The sequence below is a fragment of the Trichomycterus rosablanca genome, chromosome 13, assembly GCF_030014385.1.
Source record: "Trichomycterus rosablanca isolate fTriRos1 chromosome 13, fTriRos1.hap1, whole genome shotgun sequence".
Lineage (NCBI taxonomy): Eukaryota > Metazoa > Chordata > Actinopteri > Siluriformes > Trichomycteridae > Trichomycterus > Trichomycterus rosablanca.
Window position 1 is genome coordinate 29,633,970 of NC_086000.1, and position 14,476 is coordinate 29,648,445.

A 14,476-nucleotide genomic window follows, 5' to 3' on the forward strand; every position below is an offset into this window, starting at 1 on the left:
CTCTACGTTTAGTCACGAGAACAAACGCGAGAAGTGACCAATGGTTTAATGATACCACGTCCAAAAATGCACGTCAACAAGTAGCGAGTGATCAAAGTTTGTGAGCTGATGTGCAGCGTAAAATCAAAGAGGAAAATAAATGAATCTGAGTGGATTTGGCAACACAAACAGTATAGATGGTTCTGTAGTAAGTTGGAGGTTAATTAATAATTTTGTAATGCAGCGTGGGTGTTATGTTTTGTAGAGGACCAAATCAGAAATACTGTAAAACGTGTGTGCCGGTGTATCCTGATATAAACTATATCCTCTCCTGCATTTCCCCTCACGCTGTATCCTGCGTTCTCATTGGCTGTTCGACATGTCACTCATTTCCAGTCGTACATCTGAGATCAGATATCTGGCTTGCTAGAAAACTCAATCCAGTCGCCGAGCGGTCGGCGAGCCGGTCGGGTCGAGTTGTTGGATAGTTCACACTTAGCGACTGAGAGCCGAGTTTTGATCGCCGAGCGAACGCTGAGTTGCTCCCGACCCGGAAAATCAATCGCCGACCAGTCGCCGAGCGAAATCTGGCCAAAAATCGTGTAGTGTGAACTAGGCATAACAGGCACACCAGACCTGCATCCAAGGAGAGCACGCCGCTGCCCCACGCCTTCTTTACACGTGTACAGCCCTCCTCTTCTCGTCCGTGCATTCTGCACGGGCGTCTCTTCTGCAAATCAGGGTCCTTACACAGCGCATGAAGACCCACCCACCCACATATAGTCCGGTCCCCCACCCTGCAGGCACTGCCAATTATGCCCGCCAGATGGCGCCCAGCCGACCGGTGGCAACACCGAGCCTCGAACCGGGAGGTTCAGAAACTCGGTGCTGGTGCGTCAGCGGAATATCCCGCTGCGCCACCTGGGCGCCTTTTATTTATTACTTTTGAGTGTATTTAAACTCTAAGTGTAGTTGGTTACAGCCTAACTGTTTTTTATGTATTTATTTGTTTTTATTGTCAGTGACTGAAAAGTTTAGAACTACTAGTAGAATTCCTCAAATGTAAATGAAATGGTCATTTAAACCTAATAAAAGCAATAGTCTTTTATGAAATACTAGATTTTTTAATGCTGCCCTCTTAAAACAATTGTAATAAACATTTACGAATATTTACCTATTAATAATAATAATAATAATAATTATTATTATTATAATTAATAATAATAATAAAAATAACAGTAATTATAGTAATAATAATAATAATTATAATAATAATAATAATAATAATAAAATAATACTGCTAATAATAATAATAATAATAATAATAATAATAATAATAATAATAACAATAACAATAATAACAATAACAATAATAATAATAATAATAAAAAATAATAATAATAACAATAACAATCTGCTTCAGAATTGGCAGACTGAACATTGTTACATCAGTGTTGTAGCAGCTTCTAATTTATGGCAGAATTGCTTTTGGTGCTTTGTAAACAGTTGTAGCCTAGCGGTTAAGGTACTGGACCAGTAATCGGAAGATTGCATGCACCATCGGAAGTGGCATACACCGTAATGCCCAAATTAGACTCTTCTGTCCTAAATTACAGCTTGTGCCAGCTTTAACCAAGCAATAATTTCTAAATTGGACTGAAAATGTCAAAACAGCTTTTGTAGATGACTTTTTCTCAGAGGTGATTCAGCAAAGTAAAATGTAGCTGCTGACAGGGTTTGTAGTTTACTATCAGGGTCTGAAAGTCTGCAAAAATTTGTAGTTGATTCATTTGTTAAAGAATCATAGGTAGCCTGGGTGTCATTAATTTTACCTACAGAAGCATGTTTCTAAAAACCAGTCTACAGCAGATCCTAACGGTCTTAGTCATCCGCTGGAATCTTTTATGTTTTACTATCTGTGACAAAGTGGGTGGGAAAAAAAAGAAAGAAATAAAAACAAGTACATTATCCACAGGAACACAGCACACAAATCTCAAGACCAGATATTAAACTGTTTATTACATTATAAAATGGTTTGGCTGATACCTCAGGCATTTGAACATACGTGATTCTCTGTGAGTCCGAATTAAAACTAGAAACTTAATGTTGGGGCAGCACGGAGACTCACAGCAAGAAGGTCCTGGGTTCGAGTCCCATGTTTAGCAGTCCGGGTCCTTTTTGTCTGGAGTGTGCGTGTTCTCCCAGTGTCTGGTTTCCTCTGGGTGAAACATTACTGGGTAATTATAGTCATATTTTGATCATACTTGATAAGATATAAAACAGCTTTTAAACACACCCTTAAAAAATGGTCTCAACTGGGCCTTGGTTAGTGCACATGATCATTTAAATGATACCCTCCAGGGCGACAATGGGTAGCACTGTTGCTTTACAGCAAGAAGGTCCTGGGTTTGCTCCTCAGGTGAAATGGTCTGGGTCCTTTCTGTGTTGAGTTTGCATGTTCTCCCTGTGTCTGTGTGGGTTTCCTTCCACAGTCCAAAGACGTGCAAGTGAGGTAAATTGTAACCAGTAATTACCTGTCCTATCATGAATGTAACCAAAGTGTAAAGCATGAAGGTAAAATCCTAATAAATCAAATATCTAACAATCAGTTCACCTCAGTTCAGTCTACCATTAGGGGACGAAGTAAACATCGTGATCACAATTATAACACAATTCATTGTGTTGCCAGTTAAAGCACGACACACTGATTGCCGTAACGAGCCGTATCGGTGGCAGAAAGACGAAGCGATCCTCATCTCACTGGTGTCTCATTTTCCTCAGGGAATCTCCTCTGTGTAGCTCTTACATCTGGTTTGCTTATTTTCTTTAAGTTGTCCTCCTGGCACAGCAGCTCTCTGTTGAAGGATGCCACTGAGTTGGTCGATGTGTTTACACCCTCCTGGTTAATGGCAGGCTGCTCCATGCTGTCTGTTCTTGCTTCAGTGGATGATTAGATGCTCCTGAGTCCTGCTGCTCTGATCAATGATGTGCACCAGGAGTAATAAGCTGGCATTTTGGCTGTATCAGCTACATTAAAGGACAGAGAATATTAGTGATCTAGATACAGGAGTAGAAAGTTGAGGCAAATATAGAATACATGTTAAAAATCAGGGACACATTGCATTATAATTTAATGATTTTATTTATTATTTTCAACTAAATGCGCCAATCTTATCCGGTAGGATTAGGATATCAATAATATATAAATATATAGGAATAACATTATGACCACATTCCTAATATTGTGTTCGTCCGCCTTTTGCTGCCAAAACAGCCCTGACCCGTCGAGGCATGGACTCCACTAGACCCCTGAAGGTGTGCTGTGGTATCTGGCACCAAGATGTTAGCAGCAGATCCTTTAACTCCTGTAAGTTGTGAGGTGGGGCTTCCATGGATCAGACTTGTTTGTCCAGCACATCCCACAGAGGCTCTATTGGATTGAGATCTGGGAAATTTGAAGGCCAAGTCAACACCTCAAACTCATTGCTGTGCTCCTCAAACCATTCCTGAACCATTTGTGGCAGGGCGCATTTGAAAGAGGCCACAGCCATCAGGGAATACCGTTTCCATGAAAGGGTGTACATGGTCTGCAACAATGCTTAGGTAGGTGGTACGTATCAAAATAACATCCACATCGATGGCAGGACCCAAGTTTTCCCAGCAGGACATTGCCCAATGCATCACACTGCCTCCGCCGGCTTGCCTTTTTACCATAGTGCATCCTGGTGCCATGTCTTCCCCACGTACACGCACCCGGCCATCCACGTGATGTAAAAGAAAACGTGATTCATCAGACCAGGCCTCCTCCTTCCATTGCTCCATGGTCCAGTTATGATGCTCACATGCCCATTGTTGGAGCTTTTAGCATTGGACAAGGGTCAGCATGGGCACCCTGACTGGTCTGCAGCTATGCAGCCCAATACGCAACAAACTGTGATGCACTGTGTATTCTGACACCTTTCTGTCAAAACCAGCATTAACTTCTTCAGCAATTTGAGCTGTCAACAGTAGCTCGTCTGTTGGATCGGAACACACGGGCCAGCCTTTGCTCCCCACGTGCATCATGGAGCCTTGGCCGCCCATGACCCTGTCACCAGTTTACCACTGTTGATAGATACTGACCACTGCGGACCGGGACCCACACAAGAGCTGCAGTTTTGGAGAAGCTCTGACCATAGCTATCACAATTTGGCCCTTGTCATACTCACTCAAATCCTTACGCTTGTCCATTTTTCCTGCTTCTAACATCAACTTTGAGGATAAAATGTTCACTTGCTGTTTAATATATCCCACCTACTAACAGGTGCCGTGATGAAGAGATAATCAGTGTTATTCACTTCACCTGTTAGTGGTCCTAATGGATGGATGGATGGATGGATGGATTTGGTCAGAGTGAAGGGTCAGTCATTGTATGGAGCCCCTGTAGCCAAGGGGGTTGAGGGCCTTGCCAAAAGTCCAACACTGACAGGATTTTAACCCACAAAACTTGTTTCAACATATTAATTTATAAACTTGATGGCATTTAGCAGACGCTTTCATTCAAGGCAACTTAAGGCAATCATGGGTTAGGTGCCTTGCTCAAGGGTGGTGTGACATGAATCAGTGACTTTCTGCTGGTTCAAGATCACTAGTTCAGTACCTAAACCACTGACCTACCACTGCCCAAATATGGCTTGACATTGTCTTGCAAACAAACAAGGATGTCCTTATTAAGGATGCATTCTAAAAAGTGTAATACAATCCCCGAGGGCTAAAAGTTGTTTGAATAAGGCAAGGTGCCTTCCTCAAAGTTCTTGCAACAGAGTTAGAAGCATATTGTTTATTTAAAATAATAAATTTCTGTACTGGTTAGCAATCTGTGTAGCGAAAGACCTAAAGTCAATAGTTTGGACAGGTATCTGCATACTTTTGCCCATATAGTGTAATTACATCAGTGGTATCGATCGCACAGTGTTGCTAAAGACCCAATAAATATCAATTAAATATCAAGAAGGGCAGTATTCGACCAATTATGCGTTTATGTTGATGTTGCAGAAAGCAGTGAATACAGATTAGGGTTGGGCAGAGTTGTTAAGATGGAACGTTCGTATTATATGCTCTTTTTTTTTCTTTGAAGCTCTCTTTGATCCCAAATGTAGAGCAGAAATTCAAGAGGATCAGTCAAAAAAGGATGCAGACTGGTTACTAATGGACTCTCCTTTCTATTCCACTTCCTTTTTTCACTCTACTATCTTCATTAATTCTCCATCTTAATGCCATCTCTAGTCTGTGAGCTTTTCACTTTTTCTAACGATGCTAGATCGGCCAAAAACTTTCTCATCAGCTCTCAGCTTCTCTGCCCCAGGATCATATTCATTTTTTGTGTGTTCTAATCTCTATTTCTATTAGCTGGATCAACTTTTCTGACTTGTTCTGTATACCAGTCTCTCTCCTGATTGTGTTCTCTTCCCATTCTTTGTTTTTCTTGTCTTCAGGTCAGTTCCTTAACGGAAGCTACTGCTCATTTGAAGATGATTGTGGTTGGCAGGCATTGACGAGCAGAGGTTCATACAAGGGAGTTCACCAGTCTCTGCCCAAAAAACTCACCAACAGCTGTTCAACATCAGGTAACCAATTAGGAACTGTCTTCTGCAACCTAATTTATTCTGAGTAGAGCTAATGTAAATAGATGTAATAGATTCAAGAAAGCATGTTTGGTTTGTTGTTGCCTTTTGTTCATACAGAAACTACAACTGATCTTGATATACAAAATAATGAATAAATAAAATGAAAAATAATACATAAATAAATTAAATTAAAATTAAAAAGCCTAAATCATTTCCAGGATATTTTATGTTATATGTTTATGTCAAATAATTAACATTTTATTCCTATTTTTCCATGTTTTAAAACAACAATAGTATAAAAATAGCATTTACAAAAGTGTTTTTATGGCTTTAGGAATGTTCTGAATTTTTTTTTATCTCATTTAACCACCCGGGGGCTTCCTAAAGCCATTATTATTATTATTATTATTATTTATTTTTTTTTTTGGTAGGGGGGGGCCCCTACCAAAAAAAAAAAAAAAAAATAATAATAATAATAACAATGTATACAAATTATAAATAAATAAATAAATAAAATATTGGACTTTGCACCAAAACCTTGTATTCCTGTACAGCATAACATAGCATAGCGAAGCAGATTAGTATACCAACCATAGTGTAAGTACACAGTATGCATCAAAAAAAGAACGAAATATATTTTAGCCAGTGTAATTATAGCCTGTAATTACTTGTGGAAAAAATAGGTGGAGCAGGCAATTATGTGGTCAGACAAGGGGTCATAGGGAAAGCATATATACCGACACCTTGGGTTCCTTAGAGGAGTTTGGACTGTTTGGCTACTAGGCTACGTTAGCCAGAATGCAACTGCCTTCACGGTAGCAGAGCATTTGCTTGAGTCATGTTGCAGAAGTGTTGTGGTGTGTATGCTTCTAGACAAGTTCAGGGGAAGAAAGGAGCTAAGCTAAGTGTGTCTAGCTCCTATAGCTTCAGTGCATCTCCCCGTTTATCTCCCAGGAATATAACAAAGAGGCTTGGAGGTTGCCAAGTGTATGCTGGAATCATTTTATGCTGATTGCTTCTGTGAATTTGGCTGGTACCACAGTGCTGGGTGTTGGCTGCTGTTCTCCTGTTCTCTTTTAGCCTTTTTCTTTTAATAGTTGTGTTTTACTTATCTTGTTGCTGCTCTCCAAATTCTATATATTTATATGTGATCATTAGAAGTACTTTATCTATTCTAAAGTTTGGTCAGGACTAAGAAGTTGGGGACTTTGTGCCGTGTTAAGTTATTGGGGTGTTTGTGCCGTGTTCAATGGAGTGATAGCTATTGCAGTGCAATGCATGTAAGTGATTTGATTTGTAGTGGCAAATTGGTAGATTTCCTTTTTTTCCCTGTTTTTTTTTTTTTCCCACACGTGTTGATGAGCCTGGAGCCTCGTGTTAGTCCCCCAGCTCCGGTGGTGCCTGACCAACCTTGTAACATTTTGGCTTCTTATATTTTTTAAGCAAGTAAACTGACAGCGACATGTAACTTTTCCAGTCTTGTATTCACTTTAAACCTGCGTTTGTAAGTTTCTTCCAATCAGAGCTCCCCTTTGCTCTAGGCCTAAACCAAGGGGTGGCATTGTCGGGTACTTATCGAGATAAGGGGGCGCCACAGTGTATTAAATAAAGTATTAACAGGGGTAAAAGGTATTAAAACAGTGACTTGGACAGAATAGAAAGTTGTGCATGGTTGACTATTAATCATCAATCAAAAAAGTGGAAAAGAGCTTTTGCTAATAATAATATTAATAACAATAACAATAATAATAACAATAATAACAATAATAACAATAATAATAATAATAATAATAATAATAATTAATAATAATAATAATAATAACAATAATAATAACAATAATAAAAAAAACAATAATAATAGTAATTATAATAATAATAACATAAACAATACAAACAGGCAAATCATACATATGTAAAAAATCATTTTAAATTGTCTAGATTGGTGTGCACTAGCTCATAGAAACCTTTTTTTCTCCCTATTCTCCCCTATGGATGAGTTCAATTCAAATCAAGTCTATTATGATTCACTATCAGTTTGTATCAGCAGCTGAGTAAATTTCTCCTGATGTGTTCTGTGTCCGTCTGTCATGTTGGCTGACAGGAGCTGTTCTGGCTTTAGAAAGTCAGTGGAAAGGTCAACGGGGGTCAGTATCAGTGCGGAGTCCACTCTTCCTCTACCCTCTGCGCAACGCCCCATGCATGGTAAGAGACCTGTCGTGCGGTGCGGTTGTGTTCTGTTTTGTGTGGATCTCAGTGAAAATTATGTTAAAGGCGTTTTTTTTATTTTTTTTTTATTTTTTTTATTTTTTTATTTATTATTATTTATTTTTTTTATTAGACCCCATTTCTGATTCCTCTCTCATTTGGGTACTCGGGGGCTGGTCAGCCAGACAAGAGTAGGGTATGATTAATGTGCCAAATTTCCATCTGATAAAATGTCACGGCTTAATCGAGACTGCTTGATTAATTGATTCTGATTATAATAAGCATGTGTTTAAATCTGGTTTATGGTAATTATTCCACAAGGTATTTTCCAGGCTTAAAGTAACAGGGCATTTTGCACAATTTACAGTGTATCACAAAAGTGAGTACACCCCTCACATTTCTGCAAATATTTCATTATATCTTTTCATGGGACAACACTATAGACATGAAACTTGGATATAACTTAGAGTAGTCAGTGTACAGCTTGTATAGCAGTGTAGATTTACTGTCTTCTGAAAATAACTCAACACACAGCCATTAATGTCTAAATAGCTGGCAACATAAGTGAGTACACCCCACAGTGAACATGTCCAAATTGTGCCCAAATGTGTCATGGTCCCTCCCTGGTGTCATGTGTCAAGGTCCCAGGTGTAAATGGGGAGCAGGGCTGTTAAATTTGGTGTTTTGGGTACAATTCTCTCATACTGGCCACTGGATATTCAACATGGCACCTCATGGCAAAGAACTCTCTGAGGATGTGAGAAATAGAATTGTTGCTCTCCACAAAGATGGCCTGGGCTATAAGAAGATTGCTAACACCCTGAAACTGAGCTACAGCATGGTGGCCAAGGTCATTCAGCGGTTTTCCAGGACAGGTTCCACTCGGAACAGGCTTCGCCAGGGTCGACCAAAGAAGTTGAGTCCACGTGTTCGGCGTCATATCCAGAGGTTGGCTTTGAAAAATAGACACATGAGTGCTGCCAGCATTGCTGCAGAGGTTGAAGACAGGGGAGGTCAGCCTGTCAGTGCTCAGACCATACGCCGCACACTGCATCAACTCGGTCTGCATGGTCGTCATCCCAGAACGAAGCTGACGCACAAGAAAGCCCGCAAACAGTTTGCTGAAGACAAGCAGTCCAAGAACATGGATTACTGGAATGCCCTGTGGTCTGACGAGACCAAGATAAACTTGTTTGGCTCAGATGGTGTCCAGCATGTGTGGCGGCGCCCTGGTGAGAAGTACCAAGACAACTGTATCTTGCCTACAGTCAAGCATGGTGGTGGTAGCATCGTGGTCTTGGGCTGCATGAGTGTTGCTGGCACTGGGGAGCTGCAGTTCATTGAGGGAAACATGAATTCCAACATGTACTGTGACATTCTGAAACAGAGCATGATCCCCTCCCTTCGAAAACTGGGCCTCATGGCAGTTTTCCAACAGGATAACGACCCCAAACACAACCTCCAAGATGACAACTGCCTTGCTGAGGAAGCTGAAGGTAAAGGTGATGGACTAAACCCAATTGAGCACCTGTGGCGCATCCTCAAGTGGAAGGTGGAGGAGTTCAAGGTGTCTATCATGGAGGAGTGGAAGAGGATTCCAGTAGCAACCTGTGCAGCTCTGGTGAATTCCATGCCCAGGAGGGTTAAGGCAGTGCTGGATAATAATGGTGGTCACACAAAATATTGACACTTTGGGCACAATTTGGACATGTTCACTGTGGGGTGTACTCACTTATGTTGCCAGCCATTTAGACATTAATGGCTGTGTGTTGAGTTATTTTCAGAAGACAGTAAATCTACACTGCTATACAAGCTGTACACTGACTACTCTAAGTTATATCCAAGTTTCATGTCTATAGTGTTGTCCCATGAAAAGATATAATGAAATATTTGCAGAAATGTGAGGGGTGTACTCACTTTTGTGATACACTGTATATACCAGGTCTCAAGGTTATAGTAGTCATCTGAAGATTAATTGAGGAATGATCCCTAAGTGTTAGAATGAAATGTGTTTGATCCAGTGTAATATGATTAGCATTCTGTTCTAATTTAATGCAATTTTGGATGTAATTACAAAGGAAAATATAGGACAGTCTAAAAAGGTCCTAAAAAGGCACATACCTTTCAAATACCACAGACTGGTGTGTTTAAAGGATTATCTATGTGTTTTATTTATTGATTTATTTTTTATTCTACCTACTGAAAGGTACAAAGTTGAGTCACATTATTAAAACCACCTCCTTGTTTCTGCATTCACTGTCCATTTTATCAGCTCCACTTACTCACCATATAGGAGCATTTTGTAGTTCTACAATTACTGACTGTAGTCCATCTGTTTCTTTGCATGCTTTGTTAGCCCCCTTTCATGCTGTTCCTCAATGGTCAGGACCCCCACAGGACCACTACAGAGCAGGTATTATTTGGGTGGTGGATCATTCTCAGCACTGCAGTGACACTGACATGGTGGTGGTGTGTTAGTGTGTGTTGTGCTGGTATGAGTGGATAAGACACAGCAATGCTGATGGAATTTTTTTTTAAATCTCAGTGTCACTGCTGGACTGAGAATAGTCCACCAACCAAATATATCCAGCCAACAGCGCCCTGTGGGCAGCATTCTGTGACCACAGATGAAGGTCTAGAAGATGACCAACTCAAACAGCAGCAATAGATGAGCGATCATCTCTGACTTTACATCTACAATTTGGACCAACTAGGTAGGAGTGTACAGTGAGTGGACACAGTATTTAAAAACTCCAGCAGAACTGCTGTGTCTGATCCACTCATACCAGCACAACACACGCTAACCATCATGTCATTGTCAATGCAGTGCTGAGAATGATCCATTACCTAAATAATACCTGCTCTGTGGTGGTCCTGTGGGGGTCCTGACCATTGAAGAACAGGGTGAAAGCAGGCTAAAAAGGTATGTAGAGAAACAGATGGACTACAGTCAGTAATTGTAGAACTACAAAGTGCTTCTATATGGTAAGTGGAGCTGATAAAATGGACAGTGCAGTGAGTGTAGAAACAAGGAGGTGGTTTTAATGTTATGGCTGATCAGTGTACTTCTGAATGGGCTGTAGCAGTGTCAGCAGTGTTTTTCAAATGGCTGCTATTTTTAAATTTCTACAAAGTGAGCCCTTTAGAGTTCCTACTACAGGGGATGTAGACATTAAAGGGGTTAGAACACCAACATCTTTACCACAAATGGACTGCAGATAAAAATGAAGAAAGACTAAAATAACACATACAAAAAATCCCCATAGATGAAACAAAGACAGTTAGCAAAAGATGCCAATGGCCATACCAACATCAAATAACGAAGCATGAAAGAATATGCAAATGAGTACAAAAACTGTTTGAGGTTTTTGGAGACAGCAAGGTTCTAATGGATCTAACTGACAGCTGTAGATAGATATACGGCAATTGCTCTTTGTTGTACGTATAGAGCTTAGGGCGATGTGCTGGCACAGCAGGCCACGACAGCTTACTGGCACAGGCCCAGGGGACGAACGAAGATTCGACATAAGCTCTACAGCCTCCCTCACTTCAGCCACTGGATTAAGAGAAAGTTCACTTGCTTAAACAGCTGGCAGTTACGCCCACGCTGCAAGAGCCTCGCTAACAGGAAATGTAGGTTTGGTGTCACGCCACGTTGCGTTTCTGGGCAGCTTGCCATCTGTGAGGAACATTTTACTTATATGCATTGAACATTTGCAAAATTGCGAGTTAATGGAGGAGATAACAGAGGAGGAGAGTGGTCGTCATGTTGGGATTCATTGATTTGGATGCCGAGCTTTCTGTGTAGTTAGCATTGAATCAATGGCCCGTCTGCGTTTGTTCATCTCATTTATATTGTGGTCACGGCGGGGTCGGTTCCACTGGGAAACACTGGGTGCAAGGCAGGGATACCCTGGACAGGCTGTCAATCCATTGCAGGTGTTTGGCCACCCCCCTAACAGGCATAGCCGATCACTGCTGTGTAGACGCCTGGCTGGTCGACAGCTTTGCTGCCTTCTTTTTATGTGCATTTAATTTCAAATCCTGATGAAAAAAACAAAGACCTGGCAACTACATCATTTTGAATCAAAAGGTTGCTGATTCAAGCCCCACCAACATATTGCTTAATAAATGACACATCAAAAAGTGTGGACAGAATACATTTTAAAAATGTAATAACTGACTGAATTGAAAACACTGTCCCTAACACACCAATTAGGCATAACATTATGACCACTTTCCTAATATTGTGTTGGTCCCCCTTTTGCTGCCCCATTTACATTTACATTTTCAGCATTTAGCAGACGCTTTTATCCAAAGCGACTTACAATTATGACTGAACACAGTTTTTGAGCAATTGAGGGTTAAGGGCCTTGCTCAGGGGCCCAACAGTGACAACCTGGTGATGGTGGGGCTTGAACCGGCAACCTTCTGATTACTAGTCCAGTACCTTAACCACTGGGCTATTACTGCCTGCGGCCAAGGCCCCATACACAACAAACTGAGATGCACTGTGTATTCTGACACCTTTGTATCAGAACTGATCAAAATCAGAATCATTAACTTCTTCAGCAATTTAATCTACAGTAGCTCGTCTGTTGGATCGGACCACACGGGCCAGCCTTCGCTCCCCACGTGCATCAGTGAGCTTTGGCCGCCCATGACCCTGTCATTGGTTTACCACTGTTCCTTCCTTGGACCACTTTTGATAGATACTGACCACTGGAACACCCCACAAGAGCTGCAGATTTGGAGATGCTCTGACCCAGTCATCTAGCCATCACAATTTGGCCCTTGTCAAACTCGCTCAAATTCTTACACTTGCTCATTTTTTCTGCTTCTAACACATCAACTTTAAGACTGAAATGTTTGGTTGCTGCCTAATATATCCCACCTACTAACAGGTGCCGTGATGAAGAGATAATCAGTGTTATTCACTTCAACTGTCAGTGGTCATAATGTTATGCCTAATTGTTGTATATTCAATAACATCTATATTTCCAAATGTATATGGACACCTTAAGAAGAGCCTGTTAGACATTCTATGCTAAAACCATGGGCATTACTTATACGTACATTTTGGTGTGTTGTGATTTACAGGTAAGGTTCCAGGTCTGTGGAAGCCCGAATGGTATTCTGTCTCTCTGGATTGTGGAGAACAGTACAGGACCCGAGGCTCAGATAAGTCTATGGAACTCCAGCAGTGAGGCAAACCTGGACAAAGGATGGAGACATATCACGTTCCCACTGTTTGGGCTAGTCGACTGGTAGGTTATTGTTTTACCTGCTATACTATTAATGTGCAACAATTGTTGTAATGTTTTGAGTAGTTTTGTAAGAAATATGTATGTCATTATGTGTTCTAACTTTATAATGTTTCAGATTTATTTATTAAATGTTTTATTAAATTTATTTTTTATTTATTTATAATTTATTTTTTTATTTTATTATTATTTTTTTTTTCTTTCATTTTTTTAAACTTGTTTATTGTAATCATGCTTGCATCAAGACCGATTTCATCAGGAAATGTTATACACAAGCCAGTAAGACCCTGGTCAGGGCACCAGTCAGGGCTTTGGAGTATGTTATTATTTATTTATTTATTTATTAGAATTTTAACGTCATGTTTTACACATTTTGGTTACATTCATGACAGAAACTGTAGTTACTTGTTACACAAAATTCATCATCATGTCATGGACAATTTTCTACATTCAATTTACCTCACTTGCACGTCTTTGAACTGTGGGAAGAAACCGGAGCGCCCGCAGGAAACCCACACAGACACAGGCAGAACATGCAAACTCCACACAGAAAGGACCTAGACCGCCCCACCGGGGAATCAAGCCACCATGCCACCCCCTTTGAAGTATGTGTTTCAATTAAATAGTGACATGATAAGAGAGAGCTGAAGAAGCCATTTAAAAATAATTATAAATAATAATAATAATAATAATAATAATAATAATAGAAATAATAGAAATAATAATGATAATAATAAAGATAATAATAATAGTAATAATAATAATAATAAAAATGATGATAATAATACGTATAATGATGATAATAATAATAAAAATAATAATAATAATAATAATAATAATAAAATGATAATAATGATTGATAATAATAATAATAATAATGATAATAATAAAAATAATTATAATAATATCGGTGATAATGATAATAATATTAATAATGATGATAATAATAATAATAATAATAATAATAATAATAATAATAAAATGATAATGATGATTAATAATGATGATAATGATAATAATAATAATAATAGTAATAATAATAATGATAATCATCATTATGGTGATAATGATGATAATAATAATGATAATGATGATAATTATAATAATGATAATAATAATATAATAATATTAATTGATTATTATGATAATAGTAATAACAATAATAATAATAACAATTATAATAATAATAATGGTAATAATAATAATGATATAATAGTAATAATGATAATAATAATAATAATGATGATAATAAAAATAATGATAATAATATCGGTGATAATGATGATAATAATAATGATGATGATGATAATTATAATAATGATAATAATAATATAATAATAATAATTGATTATTATGATAATAGTAATAATAATAATAATAATAACAATAATAATAATAATAATGGTAATACTAATAATAATA

The 14,476-nt window shown here is 38.9% G+C and overlaps 1 protein-coding gene across 1 annotated transcript in view; it reads left to right on the plus strand.

Annotated features, from left to right (window-relative positions):
* The window catches only part of alk (ALK receptor tyrosine kinase), a 711,395-nt gene that overhangs the window by 575,217 nt on the left and 121,702 nt on the right, over positions 1-14,476 (plus strand). The window contains exons 8-10 of the mRNA XM_063006743.1: positions 5,454-5,585; positions 7,687-7,787; positions 12,891-13,057. Coding sequence (XP_062862813.1) covers positions 5,454-5,585; positions 7,687-7,787; positions 12,891-13,057 — 400 coding nt within the window. The remainder of the gene's footprint in view (positions 1-5,453; positions 5,586-7,686; positions 7,788-12,890; positions 13,058-14,476) is intronic.